This window comes from Nicotiana attenuata, unplaced genomic scaffold, assembly GCF_001879085.1.
Source record: "Nicotiana attenuata strain UT unplaced genomic scaffold, NIATTr2, whole genome shotgun sequence".
NCBI classification, from domain to species: Eukaryota; Viridiplantae; Streptophyta; class Magnoliopsida; order Solanales; family Solanaceae; genus Nicotiana; species Nicotiana attenuata.
This window is the reverse complement of record NW_017672324.1, coordinates 173,932-199,963: the sequence shown is the minus strand read 5'-3', so window position 1 is coordinate 199,963 and position 26,032 is coordinate 173,932. Positions and strand designations below refer to the sequence as shown.

General features: G+C 33.7%; 1 protein-coding gene and 1 long non-coding RNA gene across 2 annotated transcripts; both read left to right on the top strand.

Annotated features, from left to right (window-relative positions):
• The first annotated feature begins 7,169 nt into the window (after positions 1-7,169).
• On the top strand, positions 7,170-13,300 carry LOC109212754 (ABC transporter E family member 2). The gene is made up of 13 exons (XM_019376425.1): positions 7,170-7,302; positions 7,381-7,521; positions 9,035-9,120; positions 9,215-9,312; positions 9,401-9,518; positions 9,601-9,690; positions 10,211-10,515; positions 10,604-10,799; positions 10,869-11,054; positions 11,153-11,422; positions 12,192-12,437; positions 12,692-12,820; positions 12,896-13,300. The coding sequence occupies exons 2-12, from the start codon at positions 7,416-7,418 to the stop codon at positions 12,809-12,811; spliced, it is 1,821 nt and encodes a 606-aa protein (XP_019231970.1). The 5' UTR covers positions 7,170-7,302; positions 7,381-7,415; the 3' UTR covers positions 12,812-12,820; positions 12,896-13,300.
• A 6,810-nt stretch (positions 13,301-20,110) lies between these two features.
• LOC109212751 lies at positions 20,111-20,566 on the top strand. Its single transcript, XR_002065905.1, has 2 exons — positions 20,111-20,195; positions 20,317-20,566. It is a non-coding gene; the product is annotated as an uncharacterized LOC109212751 (long non-coding RNA).
• Positions 20,567-26,032: the final 5,466 nt, after the last annotated feature.

Genomic DNA, 26,032 nt, shown 5'->3' with positions numbered 1-26,032 from the left:
GTATAAAAATATGCAAAAAATTACCTTAATTTTATCTTAGTGTAAATATGAGGATGAAAATAAATTATTCACCAAAAAGGCTAGTTTGGGAATAATTATTGAATTTTGTAGTATTAAAATAGACAATAAATTGATTTAAAAAATCTTTAAAAATAAAAGAAAAATACCAATACTTTTGGGCATGCTTGTATATGCATGTACATGCTATTTTGAGAATATTTTGAGTATAAAAAAAGAAAAATTGGATATCAACAGAGGGGTAGAAGCATGTGCCTCATCTCATCCTTGCGGGTTTGCGAGAACAAGTCTAGGAGAAACTATATTTCATCCTTGGGGGAGCACGTGTTGCATTTCATCTTTGCAACTTAACAAGGAAGAGGCTTGGTGCGACCTTATTTCATCGTTGACCAGCGAGCAGATGGTGCATCATTTGCAAAAAACTACGTGGAACATCTCATCCTTTAAGCTTGTGGCAAAAAAGTTACATTGGATGTCTCAACCTTCAAGATTCATTACAACAACCTCTATTTCACCTTGGAAGAAAAAATGTGCAAAGAGTTTCAACCTTCCATCCATGTTGACTTCCCACTTTATGAAGCTTCGCGAGAATATTTATTTCTTGATATAGGAGCTATAAAATTGCAAAGCGCTTGATGTTACAAAAATCAGACTTCAAATATCTTTAGCAGGTACAAATCTTATGGTCCAACTCTAGCTAGATCGGATAGACTGAATTTTCTTTCAATGGACTAAAAGTTGGTTGCCGATTCTCCGAAAAGTGCATATTCTTGCCAAAAAACATATCTCAGTGTATGAAAACTATGAGTCGTATATGCCATCGGAAAGAAAACTCCAAGACCAATGACACCTGAAAATATCATGGTAGAACGCTACTCAGATTATTCCCAGTACTATTTTGAAATTGATCATGATGTTTACTACACTCACTTTTTAGCTTTGTACACTCTTGCCAAAATAAATCATATCTTGAGCTAGGAGAGTAGAATCACCAATAGTTTGCTTTGTTGAAACACCCAAAGTTTCAATATATCCAAATTTTGGGGCTTAACTCTCTCTAGATAGACCAATGCAATTTCTCAAAGTTGATCTAGAAGTCTGCCTAGCTAACTTTTTAGCTTAGCACGCTTTCACCGAAGAATTCATATCTCAAGATAGCAGTGTCCAAATTACGAGATATTTAGAGAGTTAGAACGAATACTCTTAGATCTACAACATATATAGAACTAGAAGTTCCACCCTTCTTGATCCAGTTGTAGCAAATTTTCGAATTAAGCACTAAAATCAGGAGGATTGTTCGGGAATCATACTTGTATTTTTTTTGCAGCTTTGGCGGAGACGTTCATGGCGAGTTCTCCATCATAGAAGGTGAAGAAGTATATTATCACTAATATCTTTTTGGAGGTAGAGCGGTAATCCCATCCATTGAGCCTTGGCTTGGATGGCCTTTTCTTGCAACTTGATGAAGAAGTTCATGGAGCGCGCCATCCTTTAAGCATTGGAGTAGAATAACTCCTTCTTGTAATTTTGAGAAGAAGTACATAGAACGTCCTTCCAATGACTTGATGCGATGATACACGTAATGTTCCATCTTTCGAGCTTTGGAGGACGGCATCATCAACTTCTCTTTGCCATCATGATAAAGCAGACTTATTTTCTCATGTGACTGAACTCAGAATGAAATTCTAAGTTGCCTATGTACCCCGGTGAATAGGATCAAATTATTAAATAGTTTATTAAAATTATATTTTTATGCAGTTTATACTCGTACAATAAGGAGAAATGTGCAGTTTAAACTCGTGCATCAAGGAGTGTATTAACTTACAGTTTAAGCTCGTGCGCCAAGAAGCATCAAAACTTATAGTTTAAGCTCGTGCATCATGGAGAAATTTTCAAAAGAAATCTAGTGACGTAATTTACATTCTAACCATTTGTAATAAAGCATCATTGCACTTCGTGTTGGCGTTGAATATTATTCTTCTATGTGGTTGAAGCTGATTTTTACTTGATCTTATATTAGCCTTTGCAAGTTGATGTTTTCAGGCTTTTTGATGCTTTTGCAAGCGACCGAAATTCAAGAGTCATCAACCTCTACTCTGTAATGATCATTTCCCTTAAATCTACCTCTAGAATTCTCTTTTAAGGCATGGACTTCAACTTGCTCGAAGCTCCCAAACTAAAGCATGATGGTTCTTTCATTAGTCTTTGGAGGCGCAATAAAGGGTCAATTTTATACAATTTTCGATGTTGAATTCTTTTTATGGTCATGTTTTATGCTAACATGGTTCCCATCGATCGTGTCAGTGGAATCAATAATGATTTATTCATATCTCTAACCAAAAGTCATGATCTTCTCTTTCAGGGTGAAGTAGTTCTTTGTTGGGTACTGACGATGCGATGGAATTTGTCTTACTTGGGATCATCGACTTTGTTAGCTTCTTTGAGGTGTTTTGCCGTAGGAGCTCAATAACCTTTTTGACTAGCAACTCGTCAAGAAGTTCATAGACTTTAGAGTTAGGGAAGGATAAACCTTTACTGCCAATTCCTTCAAGGTTGGTGACTCTTTTCTTCTTGAGGATATTGACTTGCAACTTTTTGTTTCAACTTTTATTTTATGGAGACTTTTGCAGAAGTTGTTCCCACCGTTATGTCTTCTTTAGTTTGAGGTTTTGGTAGTCGCTTGGATTCTTTCTCTATCTTCTTTGGATCGAAGACATGTGAAGTCTTTCCATGACTTGCAATTCTTAACACCATATAATGTGCAAGCATCGTCAATTCTTCAAACATTCTTGGCTTAACCCCATGGATAATGTAAGTAAGGCCCCAATGCATTCATTGCATAAAAATCTCGACAATAGAAATTTTTTAGAGTCGATATTCGCAGTTAAGCTCAAGGCTCATTTGTGGTTGATATAATCCACTACGGGTTCATCTTTACCTTATCTGGTATTGGTCAATTCCATCATACTTACTGTACGACGACTGCTATAGAAACGATTGAGGAACTCATTTTTAAGCTGCTCCTTATAATCAATTGACCCAAACTCCAAATTTGTGTACTAATCAAATGTGTTTTCTTTTAATTAACAAACAAACTTCTTAACAAAGAGTTGCCTTGTGTACAAGCACTACTACAAGTTTCAATGAAATGAAAATTGTGTTATCTTTGATTTTGCTTCCTATCAAATTGTTGCAACTTTAGTGAGTGATAGCCAATTGCATAGGTAGACAACCTATCCACTTTTTATTCGATTTGTAGTAGTACAATAAGTTCTGTGGTAGTCTACCATATTTAGCTTTGATAGTGTTTGCTATCATGTCTTGTAGTTGTTCGACATATAACCTTACAACTAAAGCAGACAGATACTTTGGACATTGATAGACTTGGCAGGAGATTTGGTAGCAACCTCCGCTTGCCATGTTAGATCATAACTTGACTCGCCAGGGCTGTAGAGTTCTAACTTGCTGATGAGTTTGGCAATCGGGTGATCTTTCTCCTTTTTAAAGCTTCAACGGTCTACATCATCATAGCAAGTTGCTCATCCATATTATTCGTAGTGGTCACCATGGCGTTCACCATGTTTGAAGTTAACGAATTCACCAAATCCTCAGATCTGCTAAAGTCGGCGCCTATTTGAGTAACTTCATTGGACAACCATAGTGTGGAGATTGTAGTTGTAACTACTTGTTTGTTCTTGGATGGAACACCATAACTCCTATTCGAGGCCATCACAATAGTCGGCTTCGCAGTATGCAAATTTGATTTGTGAGATAAAGATATGAGGGACAGAGTTGATCCCGTTTGGCGTGCCAAAAATTTATTCGTCACAAATTTTATATATAAAAACTAAATAACTGCAATAAAAAAATAAATATGAGCAATATTCATTTTCTTGATTTTTTATGAGTACAACTCTGTTTATATCCCCCGATTTTAATTTCAGATTGAATCGCCTTTATTCGAGGGCTAATTAAGCATGTCCTTCAACGAATGAGGTACTTCTAGTGATATGTTGAATCGCCAGGAACTTTGAGTAGCACATCAGATCGTTCTCGAGGGAAAGACTTCTCGCAAACTCTCTTTCTTGCTATAGACTTCTAGAAAAAGATATGGAACGCATTTTGTTCTCTCCCTCCACCAGTCAAGATACCTTTAAAAGGGAGTATGTAACCTTTTTATATATGTGTGAACTAGGGTTTAGGGCGGAGTAGCATCTAAAAGCCTTGAAAATACTTTTGGGCTTGAAGACCATGGATCGAGTTTTGTCTTGTAGAGGCCCAACTTTAGTATCTAGCCCACATTGTAATTGGATTTAAATTAAGTCATTTAGTTTTGACTTTAATAAATCCATATTGATTGACCTAAATTATCTATCCACGGTCAATGTGTCTCAAGTTTATGATTTAACCCAAATTTTGTATGAGTACAATTCAATAAAATGTTGATGTCTGTATAACCAAATTAAGAATATGAGATATGTATTTTTGCTTTTGGATTTTATGTAAATAAGTGAACTTAATGTATATTTAACAAGAATTAAACAAACAGACAAGTATATGATATGTTGAAATATTAATATATAGAGTAAATTTTCTTCGTAATACATGACAATTATGTTCTCTCACTAATCTAATTTATATTCACATATACTTTTAAGTGATACATAAGTTATCTCTTAAACTTGTTCAGAAAATCAATTCAATTGAATGTACGGAAAAGGGTAAAAAATGTCCTTCTACTATTCGAAAATGTTCACTTATATCCTCCGTTATACTGTTGGTCCACAACAACCCTTGACATTATAAAATTGGTGTAAAAATACCCCTCTTCCATTAAAACCTTCCACCATGGCAAAATTATCTCATGTGGACTGTCATATCGTTGACGTGGATGCCACCTCATCACACCTATCCCATTTTCTCCCCTACCCTACTTCTTCTTCCACCACAACCTCCCTCTTCATCCAACCACCACCACATTACCTCCTCCTTCACCGTACACCTATTCTTCCACTGCCATCAAATTCCACTAGTCTTGGTCACCATTCTTTCACTAAAAATCTATCGAAAATTTTGATTTCTTGGTTTCATTTTCGGATTTGGTTTGAGCTAATGTGAGACCTAGGACCGTTTGGCAACTAATTAAACTCAAAGAAGTGAAAGATGCTTTCCAGCTGCCACAAAAAGAAGGAAAATCTCATAATTCATAATTTACAGAAATGTTCAGAGCATAATGAAATATTTTTATACAATGGTACATTTGGTTTCTAGTTCAATGATTAGGATTTTAGTGTGCAAAGATTTTCTTTATAGGCAGTCATTGCCGCTAGTATACTTTCTAAAAAGAGAAAAGAAAGTCGTTCCATTACTACCTTATGCCACCTCCTCCGCTTACTTTATGCTATAAGCAGTTTTAGATTCCCAGTTCCAGCTACAAAGCTCCGCTTTGTATCATAGAGAAAGCTGTATTTAATTACCATTTTCATCTTTGCAATTTAATTTCATAGTAATAGATTATATAGATTTTCCATATTTTTTTCTTTCTTTTACCAACTTGCACAATGCACTTAAATTTTGTCAATGCATTTGGACACACTATTCTTTTCCTCCTTTATCTTTTGACAAAATAAAATACTGTCCGCTAAAGCAGCTCCAACAAGCTTTGGCACTTTGGTATCCGAAAATGAAACCAAGAAATCAAAATTTTATATTGATTTTTATGAAAGGTGGCCAAGACTAGTGGTTTGATGGTGGTGAAAGAATACATGTGTGGTGAAGGAAGAGGTGATATTGGTGAAGGTTGGGTGAAGAGGGAGGTGGTGGTGAAAGAAGTAGGGGAGGGGGATAAAATAGGATAGGTGTAATGAGGTGGCATGCCATGTGGCATCCACCTCAACGATATGTGAGGCCACGTGGGATAATTTTTCCAGGGTGGAGGGTCCTAACGGCAGAGGTGTATTTATGCACTAGTTTTATGCCATCGGGGGCTGTTATAGACCAATAGTATAATGAGGGTATAAATGAACATTCTACAATAGTAGAGGATATTTTTGACCCTTTTCCTTTAACGTATGATCGTTCAACTCCTATTCTTACTTGAAGTGGGACAATACCATATATATAAGCAGTCTGATTGTGGAAGATGTTTTACTAAATCAATTACATATATCTCATTTGTTTGCACTTAATGGAGGTCTGAATCTTAATTATGAAGATCGCATAGATTAAGTGAGTTTGTTTTTAAAATCTTAATCTTAACTATTCAGATCTTAATCATTAAGTGTTTTTTTTTTTACTTAGCAATCACTTAATGGGTCTGAATAGTCTGTATGATTAAGATCTATAATAGAGACTTAATTTCATTAAGATGCTATCATCCACATTATTTATTGACTGCCGCCACCGCCAACCATTATCAACTACCACCACCACTACCATACTCAACCACAACCACCACAACCACCACCATACTCAATCACAACCACAACTACCACCACCATCATCTTCACTCATAGCCGCCATTATCGACTACCACCACCCACCACCCTTATCACTCCAACCACCCTCATTTTCAACCACAACCACAACCAACACTCATCCACTTCAACTACTACAACTAACCACCCCATCACCATCAACAATCATAGGCGGCACTGCCTATCATTTTCAACTACCACCACCTTCCTCAATCACAACTACTACCACCACCACCCGCTATTACTAACTATCACCACCCACCACCACCATCCTCAATCATAATAGCCACCACTACCACCAACCGCCGCCTCTAGTCGACATTCACAAGCACCACCATTAGCCATCACCATCAACAACTGCCATAGATTATTAGATCAATTAGTATTATAATTGAATTTTATGTTTGTTAATTTTTCAAATAAAGATAAATTTTATACATTCAGCAGTCTCAATCATTTATTATTCTCAATTATTTATTATTCAGATCTTGATGCACGTCTTAACATTCAGATGTATATTCAGATTCAGATATCTTGATCTTAATACAAATTTTAATATTTATATGTATATTAAGATTCAAACGTTTTTAATATTAAAAAAAAAATGAGGCAAGTCGGGTTGATTTGATTTTAAGGTTTTCCTTGAACCTCCCAAATTACGAGACCGAAAAACGGAAGGTAACATAACGAAACTCGGCCGTCTCTTAGGACACTAGGGCTGAAGTGTCAAAAACACATAACATAGCCACATTCCGTGCCACCCACACTCCTCTCGCTCTTACGTTCTCATCTCTCTCTCTATCTTAGGGTATAACTCTTCCCTTTTCTCTCTCTAATAAATCTGCAATTTCTTCATTTAATTTTGATTTTTTTGTATGAAACTTAGGGTTTAGAGAATCAGATCGGTGAAGAGAGACAGACATGTCGGATCAGAGATTGACCCGTATCGCTATCGTTAGCGCCGACAAGTGCAAGCCAAAAAAGTGCCGCCAAGAATGCAAGAAAAGCTGTCCTGTCGTTAAAACTGGTATATGCTAATTCGATTTCTTATACGTAGTTTTATTGCTGTAATTGTATATTTTGCTTAATTGTTTAGCTTAGGTTTGTTGGTGATAATTTTCAATTTTAACTACTTAGAGCTTTTATGTTTTCTTTTGTGTATTTTGAGCTATGCATATATAACAAGACTGTTTTTATCAATTGATTGGTTAAAGTTATATCTTGTATGTGGATTCGGCTTTTTTTAAGGTAAAACAATGAGGGCGATCATTTACTAAGATTAGGTGTATATCTTTTTGCTGTCAAAGTTTTGAGCTTTGCAACACCCAAGGGTGTACTGTGGCCTAGAGGTCAATGATGTGGGAGGAGAACCATGAGGGTTTAGGTTCAAATTTAAGCGGTGCAAAAATAAACTAGGCAATTTCTTCCAACCCGCCTAAGCTTTTGTTGGCAGAGTTGTCCTGCTTGATGGATGGAATGGTTGAGGCTTGCCCAAGCTGGACTGGACATCACCATCGTTAAAATAAAAGTATTGAGCTTTGCACGATTTTGTATGAGATTATTTACTACACACAGCTCACTGAAAAGGGGGGATTTATTTGCTACACCTTGCATACTTTATTGTGAAGTACATCATTATATGAGTTACTAGGTTAAAAATTGTTTTTGCCTTGGAAGTTGATGACGTTATTGTGGTTCTAATTTGTTAAGTTAATAATGTCGTCTAGAATAAAGGTTTTAACTTCATGTTTTATAGTAGTGGAAGTTGAATTCAGCCTAGTGGTGTGGACAGTTCTGTGAATGCACTAGGTGAGTTTTGAGGGATGTTGGGATTGTGTTTTTTACATTTGTTCTAGAATTTTTCCTAAAACTATTAAATGATAAATGAAAAGATGTCCTACCACTTTGTTTTTGGTGGATAGACATGCATTACAGTTGTCCCTGATACCAATAAAGAAAAGTAAAAAATGAAAAAGATAAAACAAAAAACGTCCTGGAAGCTTCTTCTGTCACCTTGAGATTGCATCGGATTCGTTAGTGGAGAAAGGTAGAATGCGGCTGCCAAAACTTTGGAGGAATGGATGTTCTTCTCTCATTGGGAACAGATATTCAAGAAGTATATATAGGGTTTATCCTTTTGCTAGGGAAGTTTCTTTTGTCATTGGGATTGAGGTATAGTTGATTCACTGCCAGAATAAATCATCAGTGTGGGGAATACGTGTAACATTACCCACTCTATCCCAATTTATGTAATGCACTTTCCTCTGTCCAAAAAGTGTGATACTTTTCTGTGCTTAGAAACAATTTAACTTTGAACTTCCCATTTTACCATTAGTGAGATGATTTACAGTCCACATTCTGGCTTGTTTTAGACCCACTAGCTTCAAAAGTCTTTCTTTTTAAGCTCCGTGCCTGAAGTGCATCAAATAAAATGGGATGGAGGAAGTACTTCATATAACAGGGAAATGTGCTTGCTCATTTTTATTATTTGGCAGAATTAAGATAAATCTTCTTCAATCAATTAAGCTTTGTTTATGCAGGTAAATTATGTATAGAGGTCACTCCAGCTGCGAAGATTGCTTTCATCTCAGAGGAGCTGTGTATTGGATGTGGTATATGTGTTAAGGTTTGTATATATTACAAACAAAATAAAATATGAGAGACATTTTGCTACAGATTGGTCATTGTTCCTGCTTACTGATATTTTATTGACAATACAGAAATGCCCATTTGAAGCAATTCAGATCATCAATCTGCCAAAAGATTTAGACAAGGATACAACCCATCGTTACGGTCCTAACACTTTTAAATTGCACAGGTGTGTTGAAGCTGTATCCCTTCTGGATAAGTCTCTTGCTGATCAGATATTTGATATTTTATAAAGTGAATTCTTGAAATATTTGCAGGTTACCCGTCCCTAGGCCAGGGCAGGTTCTTGGTCTGGTTGGAACAAATGGTATTGGGAAGTCAACCGCCCTTAAAGTTTTGGCTGGAAAATTGAAACCAAACTTGGGACGCTTCAGTGTACTATTCTTTGGCATCTTCTTCACTAGTCAATTCATGGCCATACAGCTTGCTTACCTTTTTCTTAAATTTTCTGTGACAGAACCCACCTGATTGGCAAGAGATCTTGACTCACTTTCGAGGATCTGAACTGCAGAACTACTTCACTCGCATTCTGGAAGATAACTTGAAGGTGACTCACTTTCGAGGATCTGATTCAGTGTTTCAGTGATCCTAATTGTCCTAGCTTTTTGTTAGTTGGTTTCTTTCTGAGCGACACTCACCTTTGGATATACATAATGCCTCTTGCTCTTTTGTATCAAGGATACCCGGCTATTGTAAAAATAAGTAAAAATTTCAAGTGAAAGGGATTTAGTTGTCTGACTATGAGGGCATTGTAGCTCTCATAACTCAAAAGTAGGTGTTCTTCCTCTGTATAGTTGTGATTGGTCAAATAGTTACTAGCGGATCTGCTACATCCAAATAAATTATTCAGTAGACCATTGATTTTGAATGATAAAGAATGCTTGACGTTCTACAATGATGACCAAGTGTATCATTCAAAAAATTGTTGAACAATGTAATATTAAAAATCATCACGCCACTTATATATCAAGATGGTTTTTTAGCTCGTTATTTGTTGCATCCAGTTACCTTTGCTCTTGATCATATAGTATTCTATTCATTTGTAATTTGAACCTTCTTTCAAACAGGCAATCATCAAGCCTCAGTATGTCGACCATATTCCAAAGGCAGTTCAAGGAAATGTGGGACAAGTGCTTGACCAAAAAGATGAGAGAGATGTGAAGGCACAACTTTGTGCCGATCTAGAGCTGAATCAGGTTTTGGATCGTAATGTAGGTGATCTATCTGGTGGAGAGCTTCAGAGGTTTGCTATTGCTGTTGTTGCAATACAAAATGCAGAGATATACATGTTTGATGAGCCTTCGAGTTATCTTGATGTAAAGCAGAGGCTTAAAGCTGCCCAAGTTGTCAGATCCTTGCTTCGACCAAATAGGTTCTTTTTCATGCTCCTCTGACTTTTCAACATTCAAAATTTCAATTTATCATTCCACATACTCTGATATTTTTCTTCTATGTTTCAGCTATGTCATTGTGGTGGAGCATGATCTTAGTGTACTTGATTATTTGTCGGATTTCATTTGCTGCTTATATGGGAAGCCTGGTGCATATGGAGTTGTCACCCTACCCTTCTCAGTCAGGGAAGGAATTAATATATTTTTGGCTGGATTTGTGCCTACAGAAAATCTACGTTTCCGTGATGAATCTCTTACTTTTAAGGTACATTCAGATTCTTCTGTAACCCATAGGTCACGACAATATTATCTTAACGTGTATATTTTTCCATAGGTTGCTGAGACCCCACAAGAGGCGGCTGAGGAAATTGAAACATATGCACGTTACAGATATCCAACCATGACTAAGACTCAGGGTAATTTCAAGCTTAAGGTTGCCGAGGGTGAATTTACTGATTCACAGATTGTTGTGATGCTTGGTGAGAATGGAACCGGGAAGACAACCTTTATTCGCATGCTGGTACACTTTGCATACAAATATATCATGTCTGAAATGCGTGTTGTTTCCTGTCTTCTGCGTTACAAATACTCTTCCACTTGTGGATCTGAATACTGCAGGCTGGTCTATTAAAGCCTGATGTGGTGGAAGGATCTGATACGGATATACCAGAGTTCAATGTTTCATACAAGCCCCAGAAAATCAGTCCAAAATTTCAATCCACTGTAAGGCATTTGCTACATCAAAAGATACGTGATTCTTATATGCATCCCCAGTTCTGTTCGGATGTGATGAAGCCTCTCCAAATTGAGCAATTGATGGATCAAGAAGTTGTGAATCTTTCTGGTGGAGAGTTGCAAAGAGTTGCCTTAGCCCTGTGCCTTGGAAAGGTAATTTTTGCCAACTCTATAGATATGCTGCTTTGGTTGTTTTGTACAATCTGGTAGATGTCTTGGTCCAATCATAACAGAGGCTGCCTTTGGATTCTTTGCTATCTCTATGTCAGATATTCGAACTTTTTCCTGATATCTTTTTCTCCCTCCTGATTTTACTTTACAGTATCCTGCTTTTCCAGAATGGTCTTGCTAATATTGGCTATCAGAGCATCATTAGTATCATCACAGATTAAGCTTTAGAATGGATGATCTTACTATTTATTTTGTTACGTATCTCTTTATGGCGATTGATGTACTTTATGTGTTGTTGCATTGTAAAGGCTCTGATCCAACTTTGCAGAAGGACTACCCATCTGTTTGTTTAATGTTGCACCAATTTTTCTCGGTTTATCATTTTTATTTTCTTCCTTGTCTAGGGCGTTTGAATGAGGGTTTTGCAAACTTTATTGACAAATTAGCAATGAAATTTGTATTTGCATCTTGGTTGTATTTGATAGTCAATATCCATATTGCATTTTGCTGCTCCTCTGCATTACCGAAGGTGTGATCTTTGTTCTTACTGCACAGTTATATTAATGTTGCACCAAATACGAGTATCACGTTACTCTAAAGCCATTTAGAGGGTACTATTAATAGTAAACTGTAGATTGCAGAGGAAAATTTCTTAGAAGGGCAGCGTATGAAGACTATTCCGCTCATTTCTCTTTTACGTTAGGGGTGTATTTATAAATAATAACCTAACTTATTTCTTAATTCCATGCAGCCTGCTGATATATATCTGATCGATGAGCCAAGTGCCTATCTTGATTCTGAGCAACGTATTGTAGCTTCAAAAGTTATCAAGAGATTCATTCTTCATGCGAAGAAAACCGCATTTATTGTAGAGCATGACTTTATAATGGCAACTTACCTGGCAGATAGAGTCATTGTGTACGAGGGGACGCCTTCCATAGATTGTGTTGCAAATGCACCCCAATCGTTGTTGACGGGAATGAACCTCTTTTTATCAGTAAGATCTTTGCATTTATCTTGTTTGTTATCTTTTTTAGCTTGCCTTCATTACTTGAAAGTTTTCTTACTATAACATTTTTATTACTCATGATGTTCGTCCTTGGCCAAAACTAATATTCCTTGTAGCTAATGTTTTCTCTTTTAAAATGAATGCTGTTTAGACGGCTGCACTACCTTTATACGGTGCTCTTGTTGTTGATGGGATTTGTGTTCCTTTTTTTGTTATTGATGTGCTATCCAAATTATGTGCAGCACCTGAACATTACATTTAGAAGGGACCCGACTAATTTCCGTCCAAGAATCAACAAACTGGAATCAACCAAGGATAGGGAGCAGAAGTCAGCTGGATCCTATTATTATTTGGATGATTAACCAGAACAGGTTGCATCGATGATCCTTGCTTACCTCTTTCTATTGGCACCTTGATTTTAACAGAAGCTCCGCTATTCCTCCTAGGTGCTAAATGATGATCGCAAAAACAGCCTCTGGGTCATTTATCTCATAAACATCTGACGTGATTATTAGAGGTTGATGTCTCATTGAACAGATGATAGGGTATCAGCAGAATGCCTACTGTTTCGTCGATGGTTTTATATGATGATCTAGTAATTATTTCTGGTATTATGTACTCATTATATTGTATTTTTCACCAATTTTGACTGCAGAGTGGGTAGTTGTCTCTTCGGATTTTCATTTTGTATGTTGATCTTTGGCATATGAATGGGGTATTTGATTGGGTTGATGAAATTATGTGAGATGTCTATGAATAGTTTCACTGACGATTAATGTTCTCGACTTTAGGTGATAACTGGACTCTTATGTAATACATACATGAGTGATAGTTGATTCTTCATCTCTCTACTCCATGATTGCAATGTGTATTAACAACTTGAAAAGGGGTTTCCTAACTGAGTATTTTTCGGAAAATGTCTTTATTTTACAAGAGTTGGTTACCAGAATTTTTCTCAAGGAAAATGTGTATTATCAACTTTCAAAGTCAATTTTTAATTTGGTTTGCTAATATTACTAGTACTATGAGGGCGTTTGGCTAAGCTTATAAGCTGGTCAAAGTGGCTTATAAGCACTTTTTAGCTTATCTACGCGTTTGGTAAAATTAAAAGTGCTTATAAGTTAAGTGTTTATAAGCCAAAAATAAGCTAAAAGCCATAAGTTGGTCTCTCCCAACTTATCAAATTTTAGCTTATAAGCACTTTAGGTTTGACCAAGATATTTACTATTCTATTCCTAAAATATTTCTTTTTAAAACAAAAACTCGTATAGTTTTTTTCGAAACGTAAACAGCCGTTGCCTTCTCCAGCCGTGCTTCTGCAATAGTAGAGGGGTTGATCTTATTGCTTCCTCTATCTCGTGGAATTCCCTTCATTCGTTCTTCTCTGCTCGTAGATTGTCCATTGGTGACTCTGCTCGTTCTTCTATGCTCGTGGCTCTACGTGTAATTGATTTATATGGGAACACACGTACACAGGTGCTGTAACACACTGTTAGCTTGTACTCTTTACTTCCAGACTATTCTTTTAATATGTTGAGTTATATTCTTTCAAAATATTACTGATAAGTTACATGCTATTATATGTTCCCTTTATGCGTTTTGCACTCTATATTTTTGTTTTGCAATCTACAGTTACATTAGCTTGTACCTCTCATGAATGTCCCCATGTGACTATTTTAAGTGCATGTTTCTTCCCTACTGTGCATTATTTAAGGTTTTTTTCTTTAACTTTTGTTAATTTATACATCACCCGTTCTAATTTATGATTGTATATTTATTATAACATAAATTATATTTATACAAAAAGATATTATCTTATAATTAAAATAACATGATAAATAGGTCATTTTTATTTGAATCTATGTAGAATCTACAATTTTGAAGAAAATGACGTTTTTAGTAGTGTAAATTGTTATAAGGTCATTTAAGTCATTTTAACATAAAAATAGCTTATCAACACTTTTTAATCAAACAGTTTCAGCTGCTTATTATCAATTTCAGCACTTTTATCCAAACACGTAACTGCTTATTTATTAAATCAGCTTCAGCACTTAAAAGTACTTTTCAGCACCTAATGCTTATCAGCTACTCTAAATCAGCTAAGCCAAACAAGCTCTATATTTGTTTCTAAAAGTCTTTATTCAAAAATTTCCTTCACTCTTCAATCAAACATTGAAAATTTTTTGTCAGAAAATATTTTGTATAACTACATTTTTGGGAAAAAATTTCTTTGAGATGTCTGGTCCTCTTCACCACAGCTCGCTGCAGTGTTGCGAGTTTGTTCTCTGATGTACAGTGTTTCCATATTCTATCTGTGCGATTAACTTCATCAATGCAAAATGATCATATTCCATTCATAATTTTAATTATCTTTCATTCCGCACTTACTATAAATTTTTATTGGTCGACAATTTTGACTTAAATTAAGTGAAATTAAAGCATAAGAAGATTTGTATAGTTAGCAGAAAAGTATAGTTTATGATCGGAAAAGGGCCAAAAATATCCCTAACGAATGAAAAATAGCTCACAAATATCCTCCTCCCACCTTTTGATCTAAAAATATCCTCAACTTTTATTTTTGGCTCATGGATACCCCTCAAACTAATGGCCTAAATCTGGGTCAAATTAGGCTCTTTAAAACAGGCACGTGGCCTATTATGATTTGCACAATTCATAGTTAAATTAAAACCCACCCATTTTATAAACCCGCCCCCACTCCTCTTTTAACCTTAAACCCCTAATTCTTCATCCTCACTACAACTGCAACTTCACTGTTTTTTAATCCCAAAGTGCATGTAAAACATATAGAGCCTTCCGGTACGGTCGCCGGTGTTCGATTTTATGATAACAATTTCGTCTAAGTGATTCTGGTATCTTCCATGTCACAATATTTGGTCAAAACATAGTTATGAAGTGAATATCTTGATTTCGAGAAATACAAACCCGTTCTGTCTCTGTGTGTGAGAGAGAAGCTTTGATGGAGTGTTGAAAAAAATGAAAATGTCATCATAGAGATTTAGAGTAAGCAAATCAGAGAGTCAAAGAGCTTCATGTTGGAAATGGAAATTTTTGTGAACATAATCTAAATATAAAAAGAGATGGGGGAGGTTTAAAAAATGGGTGGTTAATTTAATTCTGAATATAAACCGTGGCAAATCATAATACGCCACGTTCCTATTTTAAAGAGCCATATTTAACCTAGGTTTAGGCCCTTAGTTTAAGAGATATCCATGAGCAAAAAATAAAGATTGAAGGTATTTTTAGACCAAAAGGTGAAAGAAGGGTATTTGTGAGCAATTTTTCATACGTTAGAGATATTTTTGGCCCTTTTCTTTTTTATGACTCTTACTAAATGTTCCTTGCCTAAACCTCTTCCATCTTCATGAAATTGGTCTAATAGTTGAAACTTTATCTACACAGGGTCAAAGTCCACATTTCCTTTTATTAATGAAGTAATAACACCTCCCCAAAAGCAACAAAAACAAGAAAAACTAGGAGTAATTTGAAAAGAAAAAAGAATAGATGGCTTCCTAATTCTCCTTTTTATCAGAAAGAACAGTAAAACCAAATTATTACTATTTTCCACCGTAATTGACTGGTAAATAACTAATAAAGCGGTTCTTATCTCTAAAAAGTAAAAATTCATCGTTCACCCCTCAACTTCTAAAGTGATGGACATTTAAAGAACTGAAGTTTGCTATAAACTTGGTAAAATCCTTCATATTCTCAACACTCTTTGAAACTTTAAAAAGATCGTCCATATTCTAATCCGTTTAATTCGCCTCCAACATGGTGAGACAACTTTCTTTATTGTTATTGTTGTTGTTGTATATTTTGTGTTTCTAAATTTTAGTCTTACTAAGATGGCCAAATGGCCTCGTGGCCATTTAAACTTGAATCAGTTTTCAAACATGATACATGAACTTACATATTTCCCATTTGAACATTCCAACTTGACAAAATAGGTATTAATAAACACATCTAACAGAGCGTGTATATCAATTGCACTGACATGTACAACATGTCATATACTAAACTGTGTATTACTTGACATGTGTTATTTGTGGGTCTTATTTTTAAATACAAAATTAGCAACAAAAAGAAAGTTAGAAATACAAAAAAAAAAAAAAAAAAAAAAGAAGGAAAAACACCTGAAACATACTACCCCAGTTTTAATCTGTACCCAACCATCCCCCTTCTTGATCGTTCTCCCTCCTCCCTTCCTTACTCATCTTCTTTCTTCTCCTTTCTCTTTTTCTTCATTGTTCTTTCTCTTTCTTATTTCTAAATTAAATTCACAAGAACACTATGGTCATGTTTATACCATAACAAAACAAAACAAAAAAAAATTTTGGAATTTTAGGGAAAAAAAATAACAAAAATTCATGATTTTGAAAGTGGAGGTCCCCTAATACCATTGCAATTCTGCCTTTTTTTGCTGCTATTCTGGCAAAGACCATGATAGAACAACGTCAAAGCTCAGCTTTTCTTCCGGCCACCGGTGGTTGAGGGAGGTTGGGACTGAAATGGTGGGTGGAGACTAGCAAATGAAAGAAAGAATTATTGAAGGGGGGAGATGAAGGGAAAAAGAAATAGAGAAAGGGGAGGGGGAGAGAAATTAGGATAGAAAATGAAAAATTTTACAGAAAATGGGTGAGAGTTTTGCTGGGAAGACGAGAGAGGTGGAAGGGAGGGGAAAAGAGAAGGGGAACGGGAAAAATCTTTTTTTCTTTTTACTTTTTCTTTTTTATTTATATTTTATTCTAACTCTAATATTTTTCTAATAAACACAATATATTCATGCGCTTTGGCAGCGTGATTTGCACACAGTTTAACCTTGTCAGTTGTGCTGCTTCCATATTGGCTTGGTCAAGGGTCAAAGGTGTTTATTAGTACCCATTTTATCAAGTTGGAGTGTTCAAATGGGAAAAGTGTAAGTTCATGTATCGGGTTTGCAAACTGATACAAGTTTAAGTGGTCACGAGGCCATTTGGCCTATAAAGATTGATTAACTAGGTTACCATTCTTTGCAATCGTCAAGCTTAAAACTAAAGCAGCACTGTGTATTAGTTTCTACATTAGTAGAACAATGTTATTGTAGGTATGACTTGATGAGGAGAATATTATATACTTTAGGGATCAATTTCCATTTAATACATTTTCCCTTTTTTTTTAGTAGTGCACACATGTACTAGAATCCTAGATCCGCTTCTGTATCTACTGTTGATGCAATCATAATATATGGTTTCATTGATACAGATGGAGAAGATGCAGATGGTTCCAATTAATGTAGTTCTTGCTCTCATCCTTTTGCTGGTCGGGATAGGTTAGCCTCTCTTTTATTCAACTACTGGTATTTGCATTTTTAGTTTTTTCTTTTTTAAATTCAGTAACATCGATTTTATCCCTTAAAGATTTGGAACGAGCAATTCTCTTTTTAATTGTATCTTTTATCACCTATGTCTGACTAAGGTACAAATAGTAAAACCACGTGGTAGAATAACAATAACAAATGCACCGTAGGGTGTGGCATAACGGTCAATAAAATGAGACAAACGAATGGGAAACAAAGTCAAACCAGAGACGAAAAAAAAAAAAACACACTTGTGATTGAACACTTCCTTTATGAAAAAGAATACCAATAAAGTATGTAATATTTTAATATACTATTCCCTCTGGTCCACTTTAATTGATATTTTGGCTCTTTTTTTGTGGTCCAAAATATTTAAATTTTTCAGATATCAAGCAAGAATTAATTTTTTTCCCAAAATTGCCCTTGGGTAAAGAGCCTAGGAGTATTGTTGTATTTTTAAATGAAAGTTAATATGGTCAGTTTCATTATTAATTAATGATAAAAGATGGATTCCTTTTTTTTTTTTGGTAAATAAGAGGTGGATTCCATAACATATGTGAAAACAATCCAAAAAACAATTAAAGTGAACCGGAGGGAGTAAATATTACTTTGGTAATATCACTCTCCAGAAATTATGTATAACCCCTTGTAATCATGAATTTAAATTTTCAATGTTGAAACCATATTTTACATTTTGCTAGCATGAAACACATAGTAGCTAACAATATATATATATATATATATATATATATATTTAATGTGCAGCTAGTGCAGGTGCAGCTAAACAATGCTTAAAAGTACAAGAATGCCACATTAACTGTGGTGAAGGTTCTCCAATTTGTTTATACAATACTTGCTTGTGTTGCAAGTGTGAGACATACTTTCCACCCACAACTAACGAAATAACCACCCAATTTCCAGTGAAAGTTTCTTTAGCAAATGGAGTTTGTAGTGAAAAAACTTGCAAGCAACGAACCATGTTAAACCATAAATAATACTAACATTGAGTTATAAAATCTTTTGTTTTACTAATGATTGAGTAAATTATCTATTGTCAATTTTGAATCAAAATTGTCGTGTTTTACAGTTTCATGCATGATACTTGTTTGTAGTTTCACATACTTTACATAAATTGCTAGCCAAATTGACTATTTACTTTTCCTATCCGGTATAATTAGATTATACATTGATTTTATAAGGTTATATACATATCATACATGTATTATACATATTTTATAAATCTGTCGATTAAGTTTAGTTTAAGCGAATGGATGGACGGGTTAATTTTTTTTCCTACCGTAATAATGTGAATTGCGCATCACTAGTCAAGGTTTCACAAGAGAACGTAACATACTTGCTTTGATAAATTATCCTACTGAAAAATAAAAGCACATAATTTTTCTGAGTAATATGCTGCCCAAATACTATAAATTAGAAAGTCTCGGTATCATGTGCACGTTCAGAAAAAAAGGAGGATAAAAGATGCACAAACTCAATAGAGTAACTAGTAAAAATGTACGTTTAATAAACCAAGGACAAATAATGTACTACCCGTATAAATTAAGTACCATAATTTAAATTCTGTCTTCTTTTTAGTAAAGATTTTCACTTAAATTTTTTGTTACCATGAAATAATTGAGAATTAGCTTTTCATCCCAAATGATTAATATTAATTCATTCATTCGATTAATTTTCACTTAAATATTGTAATTTTTTATAATTGTATTGTCTGACACTATTTTTACGGTATACCAACTACTTCCTACCAGCAACAAATATCTTGTAACTGTGTTTGCCATTCGTGTCCATTTTGGAACGTCTAAAATGCGACATTGGCTTGTTTTTTGTACAATTTCATAATTTTCAAGAATTCGAATCATTAGACTATTCAAATTTGTATTTAATTTACGTGACATTTTTTTTACATATGTACATTTGGTAGATAAATGCATATATAAAGTGATAAAAAGCTTTTCGTCTCAAGCAAGAACCATATTCAAAAACACAAAAATAATCGTAAGTAAATAAGTAAGTGAATAAATAAAATAGTAAATAAATAAGTAATTAAATAAAAAAAGAAGCAAAAGAATAATCTATTCTTTTGATTCCTTGGAATAATGAAAAATTTTCCACCATATAAAACTATTTAACCACCTTCCTTTTATAGCGAAAAGGCCGAGTGATTGATATATAATATTCATTGCAATAGATTATACATTTAAGAACCTACCATATTGGATTGACTTCACTTCCCTATAAATATAATAGTTGTGATGATGGTGATTTATCAATAGGAAGAATTATCATATAGTCACCAAAGTATTTTCTAAAGAAGATGAATATGGTTTCCTTAAAAGTGGTCATGTTCTTCACCCTCTTGCTCATTTGGAAAGGTAAGCAAGAATTGTATTAGTCAAGAAAATTCTCTCAATTAATTTATAAATCCTTATACAAACATGTTGAACTTGTTACTACATTCACTTGTTCATTATGTCTAATGAATATGAGTTACAGGCAATGCAGCTCCAGAACAACCTTGCCAGCAACCTGGAGATTGCCATCTGAACTGCGGAGATGATGCTGTTAATATTTGCCTCCATAATACCTGCTTGTGCCAACGCTGCACCAATTTCTTCCCTCCCTCTCCCAGTGATGAATCTTTTGTAATTCAAGATTGTTCAACTGATCATCCCAATTCCAATTGCAATCTGTCCTAAGATTATTGTATCCTAATACAAATATATTGAAAAAGAAAGTTATTTTACTATTTAGCATGCGTGTTTTTCCATCTTTATCATTTTTAGTAAGAGTGCGTTAATTTTTATTTAACTTGTTTCCTATATTAAGGAGCACACTCTGTCACGAGCCGAATTCGGGGCAATGACTGGGCACCGAGAGGGCTCCATGATTTTAAGTATACTAGTATCTATGAACGTGCGTTGCACGTTAATAATGGCACGTGATGGTTTAAACATTTAAATCATCCAACAACCGGAAAATATTATTACCTTATCATAATACGTGATTTCAAAATGAAAGGACATCATTAGAATTTACACAAATGATCAATTTAGTCATGTTAGTTAGATAATAACGTATTATACTTTAAAAGCATTTGATGTGAGGGTATCGTACCGAACACTTCTTTGTAGCTAATGTTTTTTTGTGTATGTTTCCTTCTAATGCTTTGGTTGCTCTGCCATAACCAGAACTCTTGTTGTCGATATTGATATTCCTCTTGAAAGTGCAACATATAGTTGTACATGCAAGAAAACATATTGCGATAAATAGTCTAATATTGAGGATGTTTTGTCCTTGTGTATTTATTATAATTGCAAAATATAAGCATAGCTAAAATTATTTTCACACAAATTTAAAAGGATATTCTTTAGTTTCGGAAGATGAAAGTTGAATTCAGGGATAAAAATATACTTAGAAGTACATTGACCTGTATCATAATTTTTCCATGTATGAAGTTATTGTCAAAACTTCCATATACCATTTATGTGCTATTTCATAAGCTATTCGGGGGATCTAAGTTTTTCAGTAGCATGACGTACATATTTTTTTTTCAAAATCAATATATATGCAATGGAAGATCAATTTTAACTTAGTATATTATATATATGATGACACTAACATATGTACGTAAGAATTAATAAACTTGACAACAAACCTATGTGGTAGAAGGCCATTTTAGTTGATCAATATATTCATTTCTGCTAGCTAAGATAGATTTTTAATTTCTATCATGCAATTTGCACAAATAACATTTTAATATAATGATAGAAATATTCCTCTTATTAAATGCACTATTATTACGAAATCATCTTTTATTAGATACTCTTCTTCGTTTCCAATACGAAGCAAGAAGTCACTGAATATTGGATATGTTCTTACTTTATATTTCTTGTCAGATGATTTTTTTTTTCATTTGAGGCCATAAGTATAATTTTGGCAAGCTAGTTTTTACAATCTCTGCTTTCTTCGATTTTGAAACTATTGGTAATACTTTACAGAAATCACCTTCCAAATCATTAATTTTTCACCAAACGATTCATTGATACTCAATATATCTCCAGAACTCCGGCAAATGTTTCGATATGTTGACACTTGGCCATAAGCGCTTCATTCCATTTACCAATTTTGCTTTCCTTATAAATTTAACAATATTTCTCTGCTTTGATATATTTTTATGGTTATTTAAGTTGTTTGAAGAGGTATATCAAATCTAAAGTGAGTGCCTCATAATAAAATTATTGCTGGTACACTATTTCTTATTATTGTTAACAATATCACGCCTCTTGATTTTACATTTGCAAGTAATGCGTGAAATAGAAGTATTATTTCGATTCCGCCGGAGGCATCTACAAAGGATAATACCGCTATACCAGAGTCGAATATTTATAATATAGCCTTGAAAGGTTATTCTTGTTCAGGATTTAGCTTTGATTGTGCTTCAACAGACAATTGTATGGTCGTTCGATTCTTAATATTATACTAACCTTTTTTATTTTATGTTCTAATTTTTTTAATCTATAACGCTCTTTTTATGGAATAAATTTATGTACCCTAAGATTTCTTTTAATTTGAAAAATAATTGTACTCATATGATGAATTTAAAAAATAATCGAATTGGATTCTCTTGCTAAATAATTAATTGAAAGATTTTATTGTTTGGTCTTAACATAAAAAATAATTTATTTTATGTTGATTTAGATTCTTACTATTAGTTAAAGATTTAATCTTAATTATAATTTTATCCTCCATATATTATTTTCAAGGAGTAAAAAAATCGATCCGACATTCCACTTTTAGATCTTTACGTTTGCAAAATCATTAGTAATATTGACTCTTACCAATTATTTTTCTTTCTCTTTTTCACACATTTATATTCTTAGATATTCTCTTAGTTGTTGATACGAAAAATTAATTAAAAATATATTATTTGAGTAGGAAAACTGTTCAAATATAATATACAAATATATTATGGGTATATATTTTTTTCTCAATTTCAATGCTATATGCAACTCATTTAATATTACTTTTTTTGGTATTGGATATTATGGAGTGTTAATGTACTACCAATATGGAGGATTCTTATGAAATTGATTTTATTAAACTTGCCTCATATTTTTAATAAGAATTTAATAGAATTTTTTTATTAATTTTAAAATCTTAAATATTAAAAAAATTAACATAGAAGATCTTGTAGTCCAAAAAAATAGGTTATTTTAGTTATATCCTTTATAATAATTAGGCTCTTCTTTTTCTAAATGGATTTGGACAATATATTACGTTCTCAAATTAAATTAGTAATAGGATATTATAGTATGTTTTAGTAATAGAATTTTTTAACGTGTCTATGCTCGAAAGTAATTATACTATAGGATTTCTAACGTGTAGTATTATGTCCTAAAACTAACAAGATTACAAGGCTAATGTCTAGAATTTCGGTTATGTCCTTTTATTGTGAGTTATTATGCTTAATATTATAAGGTTATTTTTGTAAACCGACATTGTATTCATACTTTCGTAACAATATAGATATAGATATAGATATAGATATAGATGTAGATAGATATAGATAAATATAGATTTAAAGTCATATACAAATACATGCGTTGCGACCCAAATAGTTGTGTGACATTTTGTTATTGCCTTGCTAAGTTTTTAAATTAAACATCAATATTATTTCCTACATCATCATTTAATGTGTTGGGTGTATGCTGTTGATTTTGTAAGATAACTAATTATTATACCCAATAAAAAGATAGCGAAAAAAAATTAATCGTAATAAATGAACAATAACGTAAAATTATATTAAACGTAGTTGCATTCCTATGTTATCTTGATCTCAGTTTTATAATTAAGTTTCTATTGAAGTTAAACATTTTGATGTCAAACGTCTGAAAGTGAAAACACACGGCAATATATAAATACTTAAGCCAACTGAAATTACTTACTTGTGCATGTATTATTTAGATAATTAATTGAACAAATAAATATAATTGGGGGATCGAAAAACTTTTTTCTTTCTTTTATAACTTGTTGATTTTCTAAAATACAAAATAACAGTTACTTCCCTTCAAAAAAAAAATACTTAATTAAAATCATTTCACGTGATAATGAGTAGGAAGGAGTCATTGACTACCTCAATTTCAAAAAATAAAGTTAGCCAAGTATGTTTAGGCACGTATATATATCCTCCGTGATAAGTAAAAGATTTTGTTACTATTTGGTAATATTTTTTTTACCCTAATAACTATTATTATTACTACCCAAAATTAGTAAAAGTTCATATAACTGCATTGTTTTTATTACATAATGTCAAACTAATTGTTCAAATAGACCCTAACAAAGAAAATCACTGCTAATATACTATATGAGGATAATAATATATAGTACTTTTGGCAAAGCGAATTTAATTGAACTTATTTTTTTATTTAAAAAAAGAGTAATTTGGTGAACCTAGCCGATAAATAATTTTGGTGTGATAGGGTATATATATAATGCAAAAGTAGTTTGTTTTATCACCGTTTGATTCTCACTCATTTACTAATTGCTTTAAAGTTTTAATTACTCGTTGTTTAAGGGAAGGAATTGACTCCCAATAGAAAAAGGTTTCAGTCCAATATTACAGTTACATCCTATATTAGTTGTTTAATAGAAGAAATATTTTAAGTCTATTTTGGTAAACCAACATTGTATTCATGCTTTTATAATAATATAGATGAGTTCTAGATTTTAGGACACGACAATTTATTAGGTTCAAAATAAATTATTTATACATATTAATTAATTGACCCTAAAATGGATCGACTAATGCTTTTGTTTCAAATAAAAGCATATGCTCTTTCGGCATATCTTTCGCTTGTCGGTAACCTCCTGATGTGATGACCCGATAGGTCATTTATAATTTTATTCTTAAATTTTATGTATTGAAATCTTGATTAGCTCCGTTTAATCTTTTTCGATTTGCGTTTGCAGTCCGTGTCTTCTTTTGGAAGGGTTTTTTTGTGGAAATTTGATAAAAATGTGAAATCATGCCTTAAAAACTTATTTGAGTTGATTTCGGTCAATGTTTTGAGCAAACAAATCCGGATTAGTGATTTGACGATCCCGTTGGGTCCGTATTATGATTTGGGACTTGGACATATGCCCGGAATCGAATTCGAAAGTCCCTAACTCGAATTATCCCAATTTATTGAAAAGTAGAAGCTTAAAAGAATTAATAAGTTTGACCGAAGTTTGACTTTATTGCTACCGAGTCCGGATTTTGGTTCCAGAACTTGGTTTAGGTTCGTTACTGTATTTATGATTTGTCCGGAAAATTTGATGCAAAACGAAAGTGATTTCACGTGATTCAGACTTCCGATTGAAAATTTGAAAGTTCTTAAGTTTCATAGAAAATTTCATTCGTTTTGGTGTCTGATTCGTACTTCTAGGTGTTATTTTGGTGTTTTGATTGCGCGAGTGAGTGTATGACATTTTTGGACTTGTGTGCATGTTTGGTTTGGAGCCCCAATAGCTCGGGTGAGTTTCGGATTGGCTTCCGAATGGTTTAGACTTAAGAAAAATAGCTGGTGAAAATCGGGTTCTGTGCAGCCTCTGATATCGCAATTGCGAAGAATGACTGGGTTAGCGAACCACTTCATCGCATTTGCGAAGAATGACCGGGTTAGCAGAGATCGTATTTGCGATCAAAATGTCGCATTCGCGGAGGGCCAAAGTTTGCATTTGCGAACAAATCATCACAACTGCGATGATAACAGAGATGGAGCTTCTTCGCATTTGCGGAGTATGTATAGCATTTGCGGGGTTCAGAATTACGAACCCAAGGTCACAATTGCGACATCTGCGCCTGATCAAAAGGTGAGATAGATGGGATTGCAGCTCATTCTCTCAAATTCTCAACCCTAACACCCTAACGGCGAGTTTTCCAAGAGCTTTTGATTCCTCAATTCATTGGTAAGTGACTCTAACCTACTTTCTTTCAATTACCCATTATATTTCATAAGATTTCAACCTTAAATCTAGGATTTCTATGTTAGATTTTTTTTAAAAATAAATCTCTAGGCAGTATGCCTAGGGCTAATTTTTATTTATATACAAATTAAAATAAAACAACAATGTCAGGAGGTCTTACGCGATGAAAGAAATAAACTTTGACGATTACATAACTCCTATTATCAATATGGAGCAATGAACTCAACATTGATATCACATT

What these genes read in the sequence shown, in the direction of transcription:
- LOC109212754 (XM_019376425.1), top strand. Translation starts at nt 7,416, where the DNA reads ATGTCGGATCAGAGATTGACCCGTATCGCTATCGTTAGCGCCGACAAG. An exon ending in GATGTGGTATATGTGTTAAG is followed by an intron (nt 9,121 to 9,214) that starts GTTTGTATATAT and finishes TTGACAATACAG; the next exon opens with AAATGCCCATTTGAAGCAAT. An exon ending in TAGCCCTGTGCCTTGGAAAG is followed by an intron (nt 11,423 to 12,191) that starts GTAATTTTTGCC and finishes AATTCCATGCAG; the next exon opens with CCTGCTGATATATATCTGAT.